Source organism: Vulpes vulpes, chromosome 7 (assembly GCF_048418805.1).
Source record: "Vulpes vulpes isolate BD-2025 chromosome 7, VulVul3, whole genome shotgun sequence".
NCBI lineage: Eukaryota > Metazoa > Chordata > Mammalia > Carnivora > Canidae > Vulpes > Vulpes vulpes.
This window is the reverse complement of record NC_132786.1, coordinates 120,526,765-120,549,196: the sequence shown is the minus strand read 5'-3', so window position 1 is coordinate 120,549,196 and position 22,432 is coordinate 120,526,765. Positions and strand designations below refer to the sequence as shown.

At 43.1% G+C, this 22,432-nt stretch overlaps 1 protein-coding gene across 2 annotated transcripts in view; it reads right to left on the bottom strand.

Moving 5' to 3' along the window:
* The window catches only part of CAV1 (caveolin 1), a 36,301-nt gene extending 19,626 nt beyond the window's left edge, over positions 1–16,675 (bottom strand). Inside the window, exons 1-2 of one of the 2 annotated variants that reach the window (XM_072764848.1) lie at positions 16,335–16,675; positions 12,957–13,121 (exon numbers count right to left, since the gene is read on the bottom strand). In XM_072764848.1, coding sequence (XP_072620949.1) covers positions 12,957–13,121; positions 16,335–16,364 — 195 coding nt within the window. In that variant the 5' untranslated portion in view covers positions 16,365–16,675. Of the gene's footprint in view, positions 1–12,956; positions 13,122–14,327; positions 14,576–16,334 lie in introns of those variants that run through there. The other variant, XM_072764847.1, reaches the window with a different exon arrangement.
* Between the last annotated feature and the right edge of the window lie 5,757 nt (positions 16,676–22,432).

Genomic DNA, 22,432 nt, shown 5'->3' with positions numbered 1-22,432 from the left:
CTTCTAGGATACATTTAAAAAAAAAAAAGTGTAAAACCCTTCCTTCTTTCTCTTTTCCCAAATGGTGACTGTGTTTGAGCGGGATTTTTCCTGTAAGTCTCTTAATAACCTGGCATACCTGAAGGCAACTCTCATCCCAGGTTTCCTTCCAGCTCTTCTAACGAACTGTCCAGACAAAGCAGTCCCTCCTCAGCCATACCTGGGGGCTTCTCTTCATCCCTTATGTCTTTACTTTTGCTCTTCCTTAGGATCTTTCTAGCATCTCTACTTCCCTCATAAGGTCAACATAGGAACCCATTCTTAATAAGTGTGACAAAGAGCAAATGAGGTAGAGAATCTTGTAGGTGACATTTCTTCTGATTGCAGTGTCCTTTTGATTCCATCCATTACACTTCCTTTAAACTATCGTTACCTTATTGGGGTGGTTATTATTTATGAACAACTGGTGGACTTAGTTTGCATCCCCTATTGCTCGAGGGAAATGGAGCACGGTGGATTCATTTAAGGGCACACTTATAATAGTGATTATCACTGTGGAGATCTTGGTCCCTTGGGAACTGTGGAATTACGAGCATATCCGTTATACTCACCAAGCGTCTTGGTTTTCCACACCCCAAGCTCCCAGAAATGACAACCCTTTTCTGATATTTTCTTATTTTCCATAAATTTACCTATTTGTTTTCTTCTTAATATCTATGTTTGTTATTTCTAGTCATTTAACATTATCTCACTTTGTATATAGGTCTTTATTTTTATGGGTTATTGGTATTGTCAAAGTCACTTTGATGTTATTTTTATCACAGATGTTAACAAAGTCATTGTAAATGGTGTCATTTATAGGTTGTGGGTCCTTTTAACTTGTTTATTCCTGTCACTGGTAAAATATTAAATGTGCTAGGCCTGTGGTCCTGGCTGTGTGGTAGATACTAGTCACATCTAAAATTCTCATTACACATCATCATCCTTTTTTAGTGGTTATTTCCTAGTCTTTAACTGAATAATGATCCTGATCTCCTATACTTAGCTTGTTGATAGGGAAACTATTTGCAGTCAAATTGAGAAGTCTTACTTATATACATGTTACAGTAAATCCACAAGAGTTGAGAGAGAGAATCATATCTGGAGAAGAAGCTAACATTTGTTTCACTTGGTACAGACATCAACAATGAAATGAATGATGTCTATTTTTTTTTTCTAGAGACATCTATGTCTTTTATCTGTTTTTTTTTTTTTTCTTCTGAGAAGGGATCTGAGATCTATGAAAGACCACTTCTGAGGTACAAAGAAACTTCTATGCTGTTGGGATAGTAGATATTAATGGTCACCATTTCCCAGCTAGTAACATCTCAAAGCTCTGGGTACTTAACATCTAGAAATAATAAAGCCAAAGAGAAGGAAAAAGAAGCTTGGGTTTCTCAAAGCTGTTGTCTCCTTCAGGTGTGCAAAGTTTGGATTTTTCTTCAAGGCTGTCTCCTGACCTAGTCATACCTCTGATGTTTGCCATTGTCCAGAGGCATATAGGTAGTCTGACAGGGAGTCCTTCCACCTCTCTCTTTGCAAGGAATTTCTCATGTGGCCTGAGATCCACCTGTCAGTCTTCACATTTCTGCCCCAGTGGGCAATGCCAAGCAGCAGTGATGGGATCTCTTGGCATTCTGGGAATTTGCTTGCCCTGCCTGCCAGATACTTAGGAGATGAGCCTTATCCTCCAGGCCCCAGACGGCCATCCAGGTGCCATAGCCTGCTTACTGAAGGCTCAGAAGAGAAGCATCTATGTTCTCCTCAAACAAGAGATAAATATAAAACTCTTCATAGTAAATAGATGCACAGAACATGTTTTCTCTTTACCTTGGTAAATAGAGTATTTCTGGATTTCTTTTTATTTGGATATGCTTTTTCTTAGAAGGTTTAAAATGTGGTTGCTAGGGACACCTGGGTGGCTCAGTGGTTGAGCATCTGCCTTTGGCTCAGGGTGTCCTGGGATCGAATCTACATCAGGCTCTTCACGGGAAGCCTGCTTCTCCCTCTGCCTAAGTCTCTGCCTTTCTCTCTCTGTGTGTCTCTTGAATAAATAAACAAAATCTTAAAAAAAAAATGTGGCTGCCATAAGGAAAATGGGCAAAGAAAGACATTCAATGATGTAATCCTATTGTCTTTTCATTCACAGGAGACATTCAGTTACTTAAAGAAGAATTTCAGATTTTTCAGCAGATTCAATTTGACATCCATTTCTTTTCTTTTCTTTCTTTTTCTTTCTTTCTTTCTTTCTTTCTTTCTTTCTTTCTTTCTTTCTTTCTTTCTTTTTCTTTTTTTCTTCTTTTTTTTTTTGACATCCATTTCTAATGGCAGACTTAGTGAGGCACCCTGAGATAGGTACTGGGCAGCCACGGTTCTGGGGCCATCAGGGTGACACTGTCCTACTCTGAAGGACTCAGGCATGCAATGGGAAGGAAAAGTGGGGAGGGGCCTGGGGACAGAGAAGTGGAAGACTTAGATGGCTGTGATATATGCCAAAATAGAGATTAAAAAATGAGGTGGGAGTGAAAAGAAGAGACGGCCAGTTCCTGTGAGGGTGGTCAGCAAGGGCTAACAGAAGCCCCCATGTCTCAGGTGAGCCCTGGCGGATGGCTGCAGTTCTGAGAGGCAGGCAGTAGGACTCATGACGTGCTCTGCGCCTGGTATGGGGCAGGTGCTTCCTAAGTATGTGTTGAATGGCCTTCCTAAGGGAGCACATTATTAGAGAATGATTCTCATTCTCACCTCTATAGCAAGAGTAATGTGGGGGTTTGCTCAAAATAGTTTGGGGAATTGGTGGTTATTAACTATTTTAAACAAAAAACTTTCTCTCCTTACTAAAAAGCATGATGCTCAGGATCAAGTGAGGGATAGATCTGTGGGCCTAACCAAAATAATTGGTGGTGAGAGCCAATGGATGCAATTCCATTTCCTTGACATATTTTGGTAGACTCATTTCCAGCTATATATTATTACTGCTAATCATATAGAAAAGGCCAACAGTGAGTCATGATTGACGGAACATTTCAATTGTTCTTCTGAGAGATTAATGGTGCCTTGTAAAATGCCCTATTAAGTCTGTTCCTTACTTCTGGCATTTGTTTTTGAGAACAAATACATAATTACTGGGGAGGAAGTCTCAGAGAAACTACTTGCAGGATTAAAGAGGCATTTCTCCCACTAGCACAAAACCAAGGTTTTTCTCAATTGTTTTCTGTTTTCACAATGAATTACTGTAATGGCACAAATGTCTGGAAATCTAACAGGTAAAAGGAAAGCCTTAAATGAAGCTGTTAAATTCAAAGTGCCTGTCAGGACCTGCTTCCTTCTCTCACACTTGCTCCTCCCCACATACCCAGGCAGGGTTCGCCACACCCTAGACTCTTCCCTGGACCATCAGAGGGCTTTAAAGACTCATGTGACTCAGCACAAGCCAGCGTTGCAGTTTGTCTGGTTCTGGGCATGCGATGTACTTCTAATCACTGAGACCACTCCCCCACTTTGTACCCCGATTCTGGTCTTTGAGATTTGATCCTCCCTGGCTTATTGGGAACTCAGCCAGCATCCAGATCTCTTGAGGTCTGAGATTTTACATTAGTCTTCACGTTGGTCCTTCCCTCTCCCTCCCCAGCCTACCTGCCAGGATCTAGAGTCTGTCCTTAGAGCTATAAGCCTGTCATTCCCAACTCAGGGGACGTCTGGAATCCCCCTTGCTAAATGCTGCCCACCCACTCTAAGGACACAGCCATCTCTTTCTGCACGATGGTGACACCACTGTCTACTTGGATTATGATCTACTGCTGCAGAGAGAGAGAGGCGCTGGAGTGCAGTGGTTAAAAACCTGGGCTCTAGGGTCTCACTGTCTAGATTCAAACTGACTTAGCTATTTTTTACCTCCGTAGTTCCGAGTAAATGGCTAAGCCTGAGTTTCCTTATCTACAAAGTGAATGTGATGGTGATAATAATAGTTTCCACCTCAAAGGGTCAACAGAGGAGGACTCTGCCTCCGAGTGAGCCTGTAGGAATGTTGGAGGAAGCATCCCATCTTCTGTTTCACTCTCTCCTGCCCACCTGGCATTCTTTGGTTGGCCCCATTGCTTACAGTTAGCCCTCTCTATTAGCAATGGCCTCATGAGTTGGCTTCCTGGCCTAATAATGCCTCAGTGCATTGCTGTGGCCTATAAGGGGACAAATGCCTTGGCAGGGCACCAAAGCCTCTGCTGATCTGGGTCCTGCTTGTGTCCCTTGCTCTGGCCACACTGTCCTCAGACACGGTAGCATTGTGCAAAGAAATAGACGGGGGGATTCCGAAGTTGGCATGTGCAAAATGCTCAGTCCAGCCCAGAGGGGGTGGCAGGATAGGGAGAAGGGGCCTTGTGGTTTTTTCTTTCTTTGTGTTTCTTTTTTCTCTCAGACTTCCACTTTCTCTCTACTTGGGTCTAGATATCAGCATCTTTTCTGGTTACTCATTGTAAGTAAGAAAATGTAATTGTGTTTGAAATCCGCAACAAAAAGGACATGATCCAGTGCAGTCTCTAAACACAATTTGTCTTTTTATGTAGACTCTATCAATGCCCGTTTGTACTGTAGTGTCTTTGCTGGGCTCAGGAATTGAAAATTGAAATGCAATTCTTAAAAAATTCACTTTTAAATTGCTCTAAGTGCTATTAAGCACATACACATAGCATCAAAATTTAAGCCTCCTCCAAATTAAAAATGTCTGGCTCTTAATTACCTACACAGCTGACAATGACTAAAGGGGAAGCTTGGTTATGCCTTTAGGAATATGTATTTCCCCTGCCATGAAATAATGACAAGAAGACATCTTCTCAAGGTTCAATAAAGAAAACAAGATGTATTTTATATCTGAAACATCAACATAGTTCCCATGAGAGGCAGGAAATATGTATTCCTTGCAGGTGTAAATCTGTTCCACCAATTAATTCCCCTGGTAGTTGCACAGTACATGGATCATGCAGATTTCCTTTAAGACAAAATTAAAAACACTTCCCCCACCCTAAACAATGGTTCGTGTGAAAGCATGCCATTTTATGTTTCCTGGACTAACTGAAAAATAGTTAAAACTATTTTAAACATTTTAATCTTTGATGGAGGAGCTGACAACATATGTGATGGAAGGATGTCACTTTCATTAACCCTATGTTGTAAGGAAAGAAACCAAGATTTGAGGGTAGAGTAGGTTGGCCTGTGAGAGCGCCTCCTTCAAGTTATAGTGCGGCTTGATGGCTGTGATGAAGGGCAAGAGAGGGGTCATGCTGGAGAGTAGCGAGGAAACAAAGGCATGCCATGACTGGCGCGTGGAAATTATGCCCATTCTGCTAAAAATTAGTGTGTGTAGGGATTTCTCATGTATTTCCAGGTTACAGGAATCAGCTACAGACCATTGCCAATCCATCTGTGACCATATAATTTTTCTTCCATGCTAGGACACTTTTGAATATGGAAAGGGCACTATCGATAGTGCCCCTCATAGTTACTCAGGGCTGATCAGTATTACCTTGTCTGTATGGGACAACCTACTCCCGGTGGCCCTGCAAGGCTAAGCTTATGCTTGGCTCTAAGCCCAAGTGGCCTCACAGGGTGGAGAACCATTGAACAAAGTTGGTTTGGGAGCCCTTCATGGTGTTTCGGAACTCTCTGACCGAGTTCAAACTGGCCTGACCTTCAAATATTCTTCTGACAAGGACAATGTCTAGAGTTATGTAGTGTTACTCTACAGTCCTCTATTTTCTTAGGATAGAACTACCCAGAGTGTATGTCTGTAAGCCACCCTTTCTAAATCTGACTTCACAATGTAATTATATAGGGAACTTTGAAAAATATAGATCCTTAGGCTCCAGCCCTACATATTCTAATTTAATAGATCTGTGTAGTAAGCTCAAGCACCTGTGTTTTCAAAAATTCCTCGGTGATTCAGATGCCTAGCCACACTTGAAAGCCCTCTTGGGTTTGTAAAGAGTCTGTGGGGTTTTTAAAGAGCTGCAAATTTCAAGTTTTCAATACAAATGTTGGAAGTTGAGAGCCAATACAGGAAGAGAGAATATGAAAGAAGAACAGAAATATTTCCCACAATTTAATCATATTTCGTGTAGGACCAGAACAGAGGCAAATTGCTTAAAAATATATATATGTTTCTTATTTTGCCCATGCCTTGATTACTGGCTCAGGAACAATTAGAGACATTATAGATGAGTCATTTTTTGAACTAAGCCCTGATGGTTATAAAGTTTTAGCAGACAGTGGAATTTGGTAAAAGAATTCCAACAAAAGTTTGCAAAGGAAACTGTATAAAGAGAAGCAAGGAAATAGCTATAAACTCCGCGTGAGTAGTGCTCATATCTAGTTACATACGGTAGCCACCAGCACGGTGCATAATAATTATTTATTGAAAGGTGGATGACTTTCAGAGGGAGTGCTATCATGTGAGAATGACTCTCATTCTTTTCTTTATAGTTAGATAAATTGAAGCATAGAAACAAAATAGCTTGCCCAAAATATTTTTAGGGCTGGAGTTTATTAGCTTTTATGAGCTGAAGAAGTTCGATCCCTATTTATAAGCCTAATTCTTAGGGACTACCGAGGGAAAGAAACCTGTTGGCCTTGACATTCTTTACTCCTTCCTTGGGGTCCAGTCCCACACTAATGGGACTAGATGCTTTCTAGTTGAAAGAGATCATGAAAGCAATAGGCCATTATGTTGAAACCCAAACTGATCCGATTACTCTGTGCATGCCTTTCTTTGACTATTAAAAGAAGAGGAATTTTGTGTCTGTGCATGTTTAAGAATGATTACATTCAAGTTTTAGAGGAGAAAGTTACAAAATTCACAAAAATATTTTTTCTTATCTTGGCACAATACTTTCCCACTCTATCAGGGTATATGTCAGGCATTTGTCTAGGGGCTGAGGGTTTCTTTTTTTTAGGAACTTCTTTTAAAAGAAGTATACTATGCAAATCTCTTTCTCCATGGCCTTAGGGTACCGTAAAGGACATAATATACAAGGTCCAGAGTGTAGAAGAAGAGACAGCGTGTGCTTCTTGGCATAAACCATCTTTGTGGGGATCCCTGGGTTGCTTAGCGGTTTAGCGCCTGCCTTGGGCCCAGGGTGTGATCCTGGGGTCTTGGGATCGAGTCCCACATCAGGCTCCTTGCATGGAGCCTGCTTTCCCTCTGCCTGTCTCTCTCTCTCTCTCTCTCTGTATTTCTCATGAATAAAAAAATAAAATCTTAAAAAAAAAATCTTTGTATGAAAACAGCAGTCTTTCCCATTCCCCACACAAACCAAGCCAGAAGGATCATGAAAGGGCCCAGAACCCCACAGGTCAGTGCACACAGCCCCATTCTTGTAGGGGCAAATTCTCTGTGGGTATTTCCTCATAGAGAACTTATGTTGAAAAGTAGGGCAAACTGAAAAGCAGCTTCATTCAGAATATGAAAAAGTCTGTTATTTTATGGACTTGAGTGGGCAGGACCATAAGCAGGTGGTTTTTCAAATTACTGGACTTTCCAGATGCTGCTTACTATTGCAGCTGTTCTCACTGTAAGCCCTTTTAAAATGGAGCCAACACTGCTATTAATTGGAAGAATAAGCCACATCATGAGCTTTTTCATAATTCAAAGGTATTTTTCATAATTCAAATTATTTTTTGATGACAGGAGATGGAGAAGAAAGAAGAGACTTTGTTTTAAGAATCACTTAAAATGTATATCATTGTTGAAAGTGTTTTCGGATGCTTAAGAATAAATAATATCCCTCATTTTAGTACTGTTTTTTGCTCAGCGATGTGAGAAAATTTCCCGCCAAAAATGACCATCCTGCTCCTTTACAAGCAGGGGATTCTGAAATCCGTGCATGATCTCATTTGTGGCAAAATATCCGTCACCACTCACCATCGTGTGGAGCTGTCTCCTAAACAAACAGACAAACGAAACCAATACCAATTCCAACGGAAGAGAATATTAACAGGGTGCTGAGGACTTTGAGACAATCTGATCTTTTAAATCTTAGGCTTTGATTATATGTATATCAAATAAATATGGAATTTGTAATTGCCATTATAGATCAATCAATCACTTTAGGATGCCTTCCAGGTGAAAAAGATTAAGAAGACGTTGGGATGTCATTTTGAAATCAGAACCGATCTGATTACCATGTGTATGACTTTTTTTTTTGGCTGCCAAAGAAAATTTTGTGTTTGAGCATATTTAAGAATGAGTATATTCAAGTTTTATGATGGAAAGTTACAAATGTATATTTTTATTTTCAAACAGAAGTCTTCTCTCAGATGTTCTGATTCTTCTCAGGACTAATCTCAGAATCATCTCAATTCATTTCTTCCCTCATAGCAATAGTCTACATGAATCACATAATCTTGTCCATTCTTCCCTTTATCATACATTTCAAAATATCTGTTTTGCACAGTGACCGTCTGAAAACATGGATAAAATTTTGAGCTTTTATGGCCCTTAAATTTCTTTCAAGGGATTGGAAGTTGGGCTGGGAGCCATTATGTTCTCTTCCAATTCTAAAATTCTGTCATTTTATGCTTCTCTGATTTTGTCCCCAGTGCCACTGCTCACTGTCCTTCTTTTTCATGTCTAGACCACAGTGCAATTACGTCTTCACTGTTCTCTGCTCAACCAGACTGGCTACCTTTCATTACATCCTGTAGCTTAGCCAGTCATCTTTGAGAAAGCCCACCCTCATCTTGTCATACTCAAGCCTGAAGTCTTGCCTTCTCACTGTTGAGATGATAAAGTCCAAACTTATCATGAGTGCTGGATAAAGGCCTCTGCCAAGTGGCCATGATCAGCCTGTTCACCTTTATGACCTACCACTCCGCCACGTGAATTCTCTGCTTTCAATCAAAATGGGCTACGAAACCTTCCATCATGCCCGGTATGAGACATTCCCATCTCCATGCCTTGCTTATTTTGAAGCCCTCCTGTGCTTTTCTCAGCTGTTTGCATTCTGTTTGTCCTTCATGATCCAACTCAGACTGTACTCCTTCATGCCCTTCTCTATTAAACTATCTAGAATCCATCTTCCTTCCCCGACCCCATTGTCCTATCCACAGTAGGATCTCCCTAACACTACCAATACCATTCACTTAAAAAAAAAAAAAAAAAACTTCATTGAAGAATGACTGACAAATATAATTGTATGTATTCAAGGTGTACAATGTTGGACGCCTGGGTGGCTCAGTGGATGCGTGTCTGCCTTCAGCTCAGGTCGTGGCCCCGGGGTCCTGGGATCGACTCCTTTATCGATCCCTGCAGGGAGCCTGCTTGTCCCTCTGCCTGTGTCTCTGCCTCTCTCTGTGTATCTTTCATGAATAAATAAAATCTTAAAACGAAAACAAAACCGAAAAACCCCGAAGTGTACAATGTGATGACCTGATGTACACCTACATTGTTTGATTACCAAGATCAACATAATATCATTCACTTTTTAAAAACCTTTTTATTATTCAATATTCAGTACTCCTTACTTTTTTTTCTTTTTTTATTCCCCCCCACTCTCCCTAAATCTGCTTACTTTTGATTTATTTTATGTTTGATCTATTACCAAAATGATAATGAGAAGGTTCACAGTAGAGACCACATAAAACAGCATGTCAATTAAAAAAGAAAGTGAAAATACAAAACCAAGAGTGGGAGAGGGTAGTAATGCATATTAATGAAACTTAAAATCTAACTATAAGTTTCCTAGTAGTCAAAGCAAAAAAGGATCCATTAGTGACTTAGTATTGTGTTGTAGTGTATTTTTTAAAACTTTTTTATCCGTATGCATCTTGTCTCTCTAACTCTAACCCTTGTGATTGCTACAACTTATTTTAGGAATTATCCTTTGTAGTATGTCGTGCAGTGTATAGTCTAGCATATGGTGAGTTTAAGAAATTAATTTATTGGTGGCTAATACGATGTCAGAATCATAAATCTGATGTTTTATTTATATGGAAATTCCAGTTAAGTACATAGTAAACATACAAATGAAAATGTGTATGTAAACATACAAATGAAAATGTAACACAAATATATTTTTGTGTTATACAAAAATAAATGTGTATTTATTTTTACAAATAAAAAGAAGACATAGAAATTTCAGAGGGAGAATGAAGGGTCTGAAGTTGTCATCGCTTTAATCAGAGGAAATTTTAAAAAGCATTCATAGCCTACTATTTTGGGATAAATGTCTATACGGATGTAATATAGTACAGCAGACCTTTAGGTAAGGTAGGAGACCGAACTTATTGGAATTAAGTTGTTTAGACTAATCTGCTGACTTTTCTTTCTCTCCCTAAGTAGCCGTTTTATGAGACTGAAAGGATACTGCGCAGATACACCATGCTGCGCCTCACACTGTACATCAGGGTTTCATTTCTTCTCCATCTAGAGTTCTTTTTCTAAACTTGGTATAAGAGCCTTTTTAAAATGTAAAGAACTAGTCTGGCGCTGTCCAAAAGCAATTTCCAGGATGATGGAAATGTTATAAGCCTGTGCTGTCCAGTTTGGGAGCCAGTAACCTCATGTGTTGAGAACTCAGGATGTGGCTAGTGTTCCTAAAGAACTGAATTTTAATTATAATAATGTTAACTACTTGAAATTTAAATGGAAACAGCCACAACTGGCTAGTGATTATAGAATTGGCAAAGGGAGCTCTTACAGAGCTGCTTGCTTTTACACAGAACTTTCCATACCTGATTTGGTACCTCGATCACTGTTTCTTTATTATCACCTGACATTTTAAGCTACCATGCATTAACAGTAAAACTTTGGATGTTTTTGTTATTTTAAGAAGTCTATGTTGTCAAAAGTAAAATTTAGGAAAATTTATTCACTGCCGTGTAACATGGAGAGGGTCATACTTGTTTCTGTCATCATGTTTGTGCTGGGACTCATAGAAAAGCATTTTTTTTTTTTTTTTTTTTTTTTTTTTTAGAAAAGCACTTCTAAAACAGGAGTCTCTGCAGGTTATAGGCCACCCTTCCTGGGCTACTGGCAGATGGCACTCTTTGGACAGAAATTGGACTTGTAGCCTGGGCCTCTCTCTGCAGGAAGTCCTGCAAAGTCCTTTCTCAACTAGGCCTCTGAGTAAATGGGCCTACCAAATTCTTCCCAAGGTGGATTTTTCTGTCTGTCTTGTTTTGCTCATAGGAGCAAATGGGAGGGGTTTGCTTTCTCTAGGCCAGCAGGAGCTTGCTGTAACTCTTCCTTTTAATTTTTTTTTTTTAATATGAGGATCCCCACACTTGCTCTTTGAAATGCTATTCTGTTAACTGCTATTTCCTCTAAGCCTGTTATGCCTTTTTTCCATCTGCGTTGAAGTCTCTTTTCCCAGTGGGGCCTTTCTTTCTCAGCTTAGTCATGCTATGTGTGGAGACCCACATGCACACTGCTGGCCTCTCTGACTCATCCTGGGAGGCTTGCTTGCTCCAGGAACCCCACTCACACTGCGGTGGAACAACAGGGAGGCTCCAATGAAGCCAGCCCTTTCTGAAATCTGCCTCTTTTCCTGGCATCTCTTCTTCTTGTCCAAAGCTACATGAGAAGGAGAAAAAGCAAAAATGTCTTTCCCTCTCTTTAAGGTGACCCTTTTTAGTAAATCGTTTTTAGCAATTCTAATTTCAAGTTTATAAGCTACTTTTTTTTTTATTGCTGCTGCTTTTAAATATTTCATAATCTGGCTAGTAGAAAAACCTACTAATGCTCCAATTTTCCTTTTTCCTCTACCAGCAAGCCAAGAGAGTCAATTCTGACAGTTACATTTTCCTTCCAGTTACAGGTTAAATTGTTTCCCTTTTTGAAATAAATTATTCATAAATGTGTATAGTCTCTGAACTATGGCTCCTCCCAGTCTCAGATAGGAGACTGGGTAGGTAGAAATTGCTCATCTGCCCCATTGGCTGTTCTGGAGTTGTGCAGAGCTGGGTCTTCCCGCTATAATCTTCCAGGCCAGGATTTTCCTCGGCCCTCCCCACTCCTCAAAGAAAACCCTCTGCCAAGAATGGCTCAGGCCCATGATTTCCCAATCCAGATGGATTCGGACAATAAATTTCTCTGACTTGATTTGCTAAGAGGGTCAAAGTTGAATAATATAATGATAATCAAAAATTAATCACTGACTCAAATCTAAGTTTGGCCAATAGCTCATTCAGATGCCTTATTTTTATTATTTTTTAAAAATCACCAAACACATTCTGAAAATACAAAAAGGAACTCCAGCCTGAGTGTCTCATTAACTCGGGGAAGCCTGACCCAGGCAGCCACTAAAGAAGTGACTTTATATACCTAGCTAGGGGTGTCTATGGGAGAAATCCAGAAGCACTCTTTATTTTTGGTTGTGGAAATTAGCTTGGCCCTGCACGAGTACCACTTTTTTCCCCCCCAGTTAAGATGCTCTCTCTCCATATATGTGATATATAATATATATCCGTTGTCCTCAATCTGAAGCAGTTTTACCTCCCTTATGATAGTTAAGAAAATAACTTTAGGTTTCCTTGATTTGAGCTGGGACAACCTGCCCACTCGGTATCCCATAGGTCATCGAGCCACAAAGAACTTACACAGTGACCTTACTTGCTTTAATTCTAGGTGCAATAGGGCGCCCCCCTTCGCTGGAGTTTAAGCCTGGGAACAGGCGAGAGGTGCCCCGCAGGGCCAAGCGCCTCACTCGCCCACGGAGCGCGGGCCAACCTGTCGCGGAGATCTGGAGGTGTGTTGGCCGGGGGAGAAGTGGGGTTCAGGGAGGAGGGCAGTTGGGGAGATTCCAGCCGAACTAGCCGGCGGGGGTGATGCGGGAGGGCAGGGTGGGGGGGCTGCGGGGGCCCCGCGCCCTCAAGCCCAGGAGGCAGCGCGCGGGCCCAGGTAGCGCAGGATGCTCGGAGCGCCCCGGGGCGGGCGGGGCCGCCTCCCCTACCTTGACCACGTCGTCGTTGAGATGCTTGGGGTCGCGGTTGACCAGGTCGATTTCCTTGGTGTGCGCGTCGTACACCTGCTTCTCGCCCATCTCCTCCGCCATGGCCTTGTTGTTGGGCTTGTAGATGTTGCCCTGCTCCCGGATGGGAACGGTGTAGAGGTGCCCCTGCGCGGGGTGGGGAGGGGGACGGCGGGGTGCGGGGGGGCGGAGATGGGAAGAAGATGTCAAAAAAGGCAATGCCAAAGAAAGGCAAGAAATGTCGAAAAGGAAGACGAGCGGTGCGGCGGCCCTGGAGGTCGCCCGCCAACTGGCCGCTCGGGCGCCGCCGGCGCTTAAGAGGATGGAGGCGAGGACACCACACCCCTCGGTGCCCGCGGGGAGCCCCGGCCCCGCCGCCCGCCGCCCGCCGCCAGGGGTCAGCGCGCACCCGGCGCCGCCCGCCCGCCCCGCGCGCCCCGCGCGCCCCCCAGCGACCGCGGGGACCCGTCCCCGGCTGCGGGCGCCCCTCCCCACGCTGCCCCCGTAAGCTCTCGGGCTTCCCCCTCGGGCCCGGCCGCAACCCCGGGCCCCCCGGAGGGTCCCCCTTCCTGCCGCTTTCGGGGCGCCCCTCCCGACACCTGCGGGCTCACCGCATCTCCGCGCCCCCGCCCCCGCGGGGCTCCGCGTCCCGTAAGCGCCCGTGTCGGGAGCAGCAACCCCGCCCCCTGCAAACCGCCCGGGACGGCGACGGCGACCTCGCACCTGCCCGGCGCCCCGACCTCCCCCGACCTCCCGCAGGTCCCTCCTAGGCCCCGGCGGGGCGCGGCGCGGAGGGCGAGTTTGGGGAGCGGGATCCCCGCGCGTACTGGGGGGGCCGGGACGGGAGGGGAGGGGAGGGGAGGGGAGGGGAGGGCAGGTCCCCGCTCTGCAAACACCCCCGCCGGGCGCCGGTGCTGGAAGGGTTCTTGAGGCGGCCCAAGGGCTCCGGGCGGTGCCAGCCGGTCCAGGCGCCCTGCGGAGCCGCGGGGACCGTCCCCGCACCGCGGGGGGATGGCGGCGCACCCCGGGTCCCCGCCCGCAGCCTCCCAGCGCGCAGGGGCTGGGCCGGGCGGGTCGCGACCTCAGGCAGCGCCCCGGGCCCGCCCAGGACCCGGGGGCGCGCTCTCGGTCCCCATCTCAGGACCCCGGGGCGCCCCCGCCCCCACTCTCAGCCCCCCCGGTTCAGGGCCCGCCGGCCCCCCTTTCCGAAGAGCAGCCTGGACGACATTCCTGCCCCCTCTTGAGCTCCCCGCCCAGGCCCGTTCCTCGGAGGTGCCCGCGCCGGGGAGCGCGGTGGGGAGGGGAGGGGTGGGGTGGGGAGGGGTGGGGTGGGGGCGCCCCGGGGGCTCCTACCTCGGAGTCCACGTATTTGCCCCCAGACATGCTGGCCGGTGGCTGGTGAAGCCTCCGAGGTGTCCCTGGGCTGTTATTCAAGGGAACCGAGGAAGGAAGATCTTGTATTGTGCAGGGGGGGGGGGGGGGGGGGGGCGGGGAGGCGCAGGCGGGGGGCGGCGGCTGGGAGGGAGCCTGCTGGCCGCGGGCCCGGGGCTTGCCGCGAGCGCCCGGCCGGGACCTGCGCGCCGGGTCCGGGCACATCCCGGGGCTCGGCGGCGCGGGGCGGGGAGCGCGCGGGGAGCGCCCCGGGGGGGTGGCCTGGGGCCGGGGCGCACGTCCCCGGGGGCTCGCGGCGGCGTCCTGCGGGGGCGCGGGGCTGGCGCGGGGCATCGCGCTCCTCCCCGCGGAGAAGCCGCCTCCCGCCTCCCCCCCCCCATCCCCCATCCCGGCCCGGCCCAGCTCTCCCCCACTTTCACCGGGAGGAAAGGGACCGCAAAGGGCCCAGCACGTTTGGGCACGATGCGCCCCCGACGGCGAGCAGGCACACTTGCGCGCGCGGGGCAGGTGCCACGCGCCGGCTCCCACCTGGCGGCCCGGACAGACGGACACGCAGAACTCAAGTTTCCCCGCCGCTTCCGAAAGCCACCCCCCACCCTGCCCCCCAACCCTCGGAAGCAAAGGAGAATGGCAGGCTTCGCCCATTTTTCTGGAACTTTCTGGAAATTCATGCCCACACGTTGTGCCACATTTCCAAAAGGCGTAAAAATATTTACAGTTGTAGGGATATTTAGTGGGAGCTTCAAGTTTGTCATGGAGGACTTTTTCTTTGCACTTTTTTTTTTCTAATTTTTTTTTTTTTTTCTAATGCACTTGCCCGTGCGTTAGAGGAGACCTGGTTCTTCTAGGAACCGATGTGAAGTTTAACAAATCGTTAGCAATTATTTGCACATGTTTCCTCTATTCCTGAATGTGCGGCTGCTAATCTTTTTATAAAGCGTACGTACGCCTAGGATGAATGGAACAATAAGCAGTAGTTTTACATCTGGGCTATGGAGAAGTCAAGAAATCCACTGTCTTTTGGCCTGTGGCTCCATATGCAATCAGAGGTAAAATGAGAGGCCGTTTAGCGCCGCCTTCAGCCCAGGGCCTGACCCTGGAGACCCAGGATCAAGTCCTGCATCAGGCTCCTGCATGGAGCCTGCTTCTCCCTCTGCCTGCGTCTCTGCCTCTCTCTCTCTCTGTGTCTCTCATAAATAAATAAAATCTTTAAAAAAAATATAAAGTAATAATTAAAAAAAGTAAAATTAGAAAAATAATTTTAAAAATTTTTAAAAAGTAAAATGAGGACTTGAAATAAAAAAAATCTGACAATCTATCTGAAGGGGCACAGGTTACAGGAAACATTTTGGCGATCTGTCCATAAGGGCGGAGACACAAAAGGAGGAGGAGGAGAACGGGCAATAGAGGATGGAACCTTGGAGTTGATTATCTAATTAGAATATATGGAAATGTAAAAGAACTATAAAGGACAGGCTATTGTTGGTAGTAAAAAGCAATACAATTTTTAAATTCTTTTTTTTTTAGATTTATTTATTTATGATAGACATAGAGAGAGAGAGAGAGAGAGAGGCAGAGACACAGGCAGAGGGAGAAGCAGGCCCCATGCAGGAAGCCCCACGTGGGACTCGATCCAGAGGTTCCAGGACCAGGCCCTGGACTGAAGGCGGCGCTAAACCACTGAGCCACCCGGGCTGCCCCAATTTTTAATTTTTTAATTTTTTTCAATTTTTTTTTTTTTAAAGATCAGTTTCAATTATATGGCAGGGGAAATGTGACAAACGTTGGCATTACTTATGCCGGCTAGTCATTATTAGAACTCTAAAGATCTTCTAACAATTGGGCTTTAAAATTTTTATTTCTGCCAAAACCCACTTGTAGATTCTTTGAACATACTGTGTGTGAAGAAGCATGACATGCTAGCCAAGAGTGGTGTCAGGGTCACCGGGTTGTGCGGTGCCCGCTTACCTCTGAGACTGCTGGAGGACTGCTATTCATCTAGCTCTTCCTTCATGAGCGTTGGTTACAAAGCAGTTGTGGTTATGGCCAATGGAAAAATGTGGAAACCGTTTCCCATCTATTGTTGTTCAGTCTTCAGCTGTGATGAGTAATCTTGACTGTGAAAAAAGTCAACAGGAACAGGGAGAGAGTGTGTCCTGCATTCCAGCAAGGAATGGGCTTTCCGGGGCGGCCTGTGAGTAGATGCTTAACGAGCGCTCAACCCAGGCAGGTCCATGGCGAAGCCAAATCAACAGCAGCGCCCGGAATCATAATGATCAGTGAAGCGTTGTCAATGCCAAAATGAATTCCTAATGAGAGGAAAAACCACAAACTCTTCATTAACCTGCCTCAACAAGAAGTTAGACCCAAAAAGAAACAGATTGTATTCTGGTTATAATAGCTGAATTGAAGAATTGGCTGCACCTTCATAAGAAATAAAGATGAATAATGTTGTTAGCGTAGGTATAAGATCTGAAATGGATAGATGATATAATGAATAAAATAGTTTTTCTTCGATACCCCTAAAGATAACTTTAGGCTTGGAGGCAAGTTAATAAATGTCTCCAAATCATTTACTAAAAAATGACCACATGGCGACTTATTTGCCCCCCCCCCCTTTATTTTTTTAAAGAAGCAACCTTAAAGGGCAGCTCAGGCTTTATAGGTTACTAAAAATATAGAGCTAAAAGGGACACCATTCATCCAAATCAGTTGTCTTAGAGATGTGGAGATTGAAGTCTAAATACATAAAAATGAAAAAAAAAAAAGAAATACATAAAAATGATTTGTTCTTAAAGAGTTTTGTGGGGGTAAGGAGCATTTTAAAGTTAATAAATAACTAGAGTACCTGTTAGTAGTTTCTGGGACATAGGATTCTTAAGTAACCTGGTGAGATCTACTCACAGTAAAATTGTGAAGTTAGTTGCCTTTTGTTTTTTGTTTTTATTTATTTATTTATTTATTTATTTATTTATTTATTTATTTATTTTGCCTTTTGTGTTCTCTTATCTTCTGCAGCCCCTGCTCCCCAACCTCTCAGGTCCCCACCACCCCAGGTCCTCTTACGTATGCTAAACTGGCTTCAGCTGATTTCCACTCTAGGATTAGAAGTCCAAGGTTTGACTGCTTACAATGATACTGGTGGTTTTAAGAAGCAGGAACCTTTCCAGTGTTTATCAACACTGAAGAGCCCAAGACTGCCCAAATATGACTTTGTCAGTGAGTTCAGAAAAGAGATTACAGTTATCCCTAGGTGTGATATAGAAAGAATAACAACCAGGGTGACAGAGCACCCAGCTGGCGTTCCCAACTTGGGTCACAGCTCTGGAGCCTTGGAGTCCCGCTGGCTAGTGAGTTGCTAGCTCATTGGGAGGTTGGGGGCCTTAAGGAGAAAGTCAGAAGGGGAAGAGGGAACATTTCAGAGGGTGTCTATTTACATGCATAAATATGAACATTTTTACAAACTCTGTGTTCAGCTGAACATTTATCCTGTTTTTCAGCATCACCACCTCACACGCCTTCTACTGAATTCCATTCAGGCCTTCTTCCCATACCTGCTTTAGCTTCTTCCATCCTTCCATTTATATATGGAAAAAATTAGCTTTCTAGATGAAAATCTGGCTAATCCTTTGATCCCTTTCCATCCCTTTTCTGGCTTGAAGTGGTCCCCTGGACTCTTCCTTGTTGTGGGCCTTTCCATTTTGAGTATTTTAAATATTTTTTTCTATTTATTTTCTTAAAAAAGAACAAACAACTATTTGTACATTCAAAAATCTTCCTGAACAGATGAGAAAACATTTTTTTTCATCCAGTTGTTTTAAAAAATTAACTTCACTCCACTTATTTGTAAAACAGAACACATGTTGACATCTACCCAATAGCGGTGCCATGAACATTTAATGAGGTGATGCATTTAAAGCACAGAAGATACTGCGTAAATCTTAACAGATGCTAGGGGTAGGGACAAATTTCAGCCTACAGGTTCAGAATTGAAATAAATATATTTAAAGTATTTTTATTGTGACATAGCTTAACCATCCAAGACACAGCAAATTGTATAATCAAATATCATTTTGCCATATTTGCTTCAGATTTTTTAAAAGTAGAAAACATGGGTACTACTGAAATCCCTTGTGAGATGTAACTCTCTCTTTTTTTGTAACAGAGCTTAATTTCTTTCACACCCCCCCCATACCTTCAGGTGGCAGAAACTTCTCTGCCATTTTGCTGGGATTGCACCTACATCCCAAGGGCTTCTGAATTGCTACGGAATCTCAGGGTGGGTCTGGGGAGGAGCCTCTTCCTTCGCTGTGCATCTTGGATCTGCTGATACGTACATCATCATCCTGTCTATCTTCAATCATTGGTCCATTCAGGGTGTTGCTACTCTATCCTTCATGTTCATTCAAAATGCTCTTTAGGCCCAGAGACACTTTTTGCTACTTCTGTGTTTTTTTTGTTTTTGCTTTTTTTTAATTGGGGCTCTGTTTACATCTAATAAATTTGAATGGGCAGGCCTGATGTAGCAGCCTGGAGCCACCCATGGTGAAGGTGCTGTAGAGAAGAAATGCCCTGCCGGGGTACAGAGAAACTCTAGGGGTTGCTATCTCCACAGGCCCTACTCAGAAACAGGAGGCACAACTATCTCAGTAATTATATCCTCTTAATTTATCTGAGCCTCGGCTAAAGACACACATATGTCAAAAATCTTTTTGCTTATTTTCCCAATTTCCTTCCCCTTGCACAGAAAGCCATGCTTGCATATCACCCAACAATTTTTTTGTGACCTGAATTCCCCCAGGCATTCACCAGGGGTTTTGGAATCAAGAAAAGCCTTATTATCTCTGCTTTTCTGCTGTAAGGATCCTTCCCTAGGCTTAGAGGTGGGTGGGGTAGGGGAGTGCTCCAGGGGCTTCTAGAAAAGAACTAAGTTAACGTATCAGAAGTGTCATCATTAAGTTTTCTTTTCTTCCTTCAACCAAATCCTGCCAAGATTTTGCCAGAAACATCTGATAAGCTCTATCTGGTATTTCTGAATTATAACAAACCCTTAGATCCAAATTTTAAATATTTAATATTTCATTGATAGCCATTATTTACATTTATTTATATTTCATTGATAGCCTTGTGTTAAGGCTTTTATCCTTCTACTTAACTCAAAATATTGATAGTGGAATAATATATCTGGCCTTTAGCTATCATGTCAGTTTACTTTCCAATTTTCTTATCAAATGCTTTGTTATCCAAGACCAAACCAATCTGACTGGTTATTTAATATGATTGAAATAAGATTAATTCTTGGGAAAGCTTTTGGATAGCAAATCCTGTGTAGAAAAGTACAATTCTTCTCGGTGTCCTAACTAAAATTGGCAAAGGTGTAGTTGTACACACTGAATCAGTGTGGATGAGGCTTTCTGGTTATGTCTGAGTGATATCACAATAGCTAATTAAAAGTGAAAGATGATGTGAAACAACACTTTTTTGTCATCATAATATCCAGTGCATATTTTAAAACTGAATTTTAGGGTGTATCAATCAATGAGTGCTACAATCATTTGGCATAAATAAACTACTACAAAACTCAGTAGCTCAAGAACAACCGTTTGTTCACACAAACCTATGGGTTGGGTGGGCTGGGGCTCAGTTGATGTAGGCTAGGGCCACGGGGGCAGCTCTGCTTTTCACTGTAAGTCTGTGCTGGCTCTGTTCCATATCTCTGTGCTCCTTAGACCCGCAAGCTATTGGGGAAGATTCTTCTCATGATCCAAGAAGTAGCAGATACAAAAAAGGAAGAGGAAAAATATGCCATAGGCTCCTGGAAGCCTAGACCTGGAAATGACACTGCCCCATTCTGTAGGGCAAGGTAAGTCACGTGACCTAGGCAAAAGTCAAGGGTTGGGAAGTGAATTTCATCAATGAGGCCAGGGCAGGGTGTGAATACAGGAAGGCGTGAATATCCCAAATCTACATTCAGTGTATTCATCGTTAGGGACTGGTTTTTGGTTTCAGTTTTCCATGTTTTAATCGAGTTTATGAGATATACCCTTTTGTTGTCTTTTAGTTCTCATAAAGCTATACATAGTATATTAAAAAACCTTCCCAATAAGTAATTGATAACAAAAAAAAATCTCTTAATCTTAAATGCCAACTTCTGTATGAAGTTTTTTTTTTTAAAGATTTTATTTATTTATTCATGGGAGAGAGAGAGAGGCATAGACACAGGCAGAGGGAGAAGCAGGCTCCATGCAGGGAGCCCGATGTGGGACTCGATCCCGGGACTCCAGGATCAGCCCTGGGCCCAAGGCAGGTGGCGTTAAACCACTGAGCCACCCGGGCTGCCCTGTATGATGATTCTTACATATGATGCTTGACAGAGGACGTCAGTGAGAGGGGCCTAGACAGGTCATAAGATGTGCTCTCCTGCCTTAGCACAGAATGTGATTTTCCAGACAGTTAACAATTTATCTCACTTTCAAAACACTAGGCCATCATCTTGTTATCAATGGCATCACCATTATTATTATTTTGAATTATTGTTTTGGATTTTATTGTTCTGATACAATTTTTGGTTTTCTTTGAAAATGTAGCAAAATATTGTCTCTAAAAGTAGGTGTTCAAAACTTATTTCCTTACATTTTCTTTTACTTATAAAATATTTTCTTTGAGATACTTTTTTATAAATAATATTAAAAGCAGGGCAGCCTGGATGGCTCAGCGGTTTAGCACCCCCTTCGGCCCAGGGTGTGATCCTGGAGACCCAGGATCGAGTCCCATGTCGGGCTCCCTGCATGGAGCCTGCTTCTCCCTCTGCCTGTGTCTCTGCCTCTCTCTCTTCTGTGTCTCTCATGAATAAATAAATAAAATCTTAAAAAAATATATAAAAGCAAAATCACAAAACAGTCTGGTTTGTCATCTTAAAAGTAAATTTAAATATTGAGAAAATGCTAAATGATAAGCAAATACAAATCACATTGAGTTCTTTTTTAATTTGTGCTTGGATCCATGAAGATTTCCAGGTTCAATTTATCATCTCATTATAATGACATAAGAAATCAAACTATCTGCTATGAAATTAGGTTATCTACCTATTTTGACTATTTTAATAACTGGATTATAATAGCCTTAACAAAATAACGGATCCAGCATTATTTATTTATTTAAAGATTTGGTCTAGCATTCTTTCTTTCAAAGATTTCTTTATTTGAGAGAGATAGGGGAGGGGTGGGGCAGAGGGAGAGAAAATCCCACACGGATTTTGGGGGGCTGAATCTGATCGTCTCCTGACCATGAGATGAAATCAAGAGTTGGATGCTTAACCGACTGGATCACCCAGGTGCCCCTGGCCTAGCATTCTTTAAAAAGAGAAAATCTTAGTCCAAACTTAGAGCCAAATAGTAATATAACTAGGGATAATGCATTCAGAAAGCACGAACTGAAAGTAAATAAATGTTTGGCTCATCTTGTCATCTAGATAGATTTATATCAATAATAAAAATAATAATCACAGTTTTATCTAATCCAACATTGAAAATATTAAATGTGAGAATTGGGCATAGCAATTTTTAGAAAAATTGGGATCAAGTGATGAACCAGATTACTACATTTCATCTAATTGAGAGAAGTAGAATGTTTAGATATGCGGATAATGACTACATTTCCTCCTATTCAAGCAAAACAAAATTATGGCCACCCTTTAGAAGTATGGAAACTCCATAGTCATTCAAAGTATAACTTAGAAAAAAACAAAACAAAACAAAGTATAACTTAGAAAACCTAATAAGATAAAATATAATACGATATGATATAATGTTATGTAGCATATCTGCAATATTTACCATTTTATAATATACTAGTAGAGTGATTTTTTTACTAGGAGTGTTTTAATAGCATATTAGAATAAAAATAAACGGTGTATTAGAGCATCACATCTTTTATTTTAACAAATAATTTAAAAACTCCATTTTAATTATAATGAAATGATAAAGGATAAAATAACATTATCCCCTGAACACCAGCAAAAGTTATAAGGAGATACAGACTTCCATATTTTTCCTAAGTTAATGTAA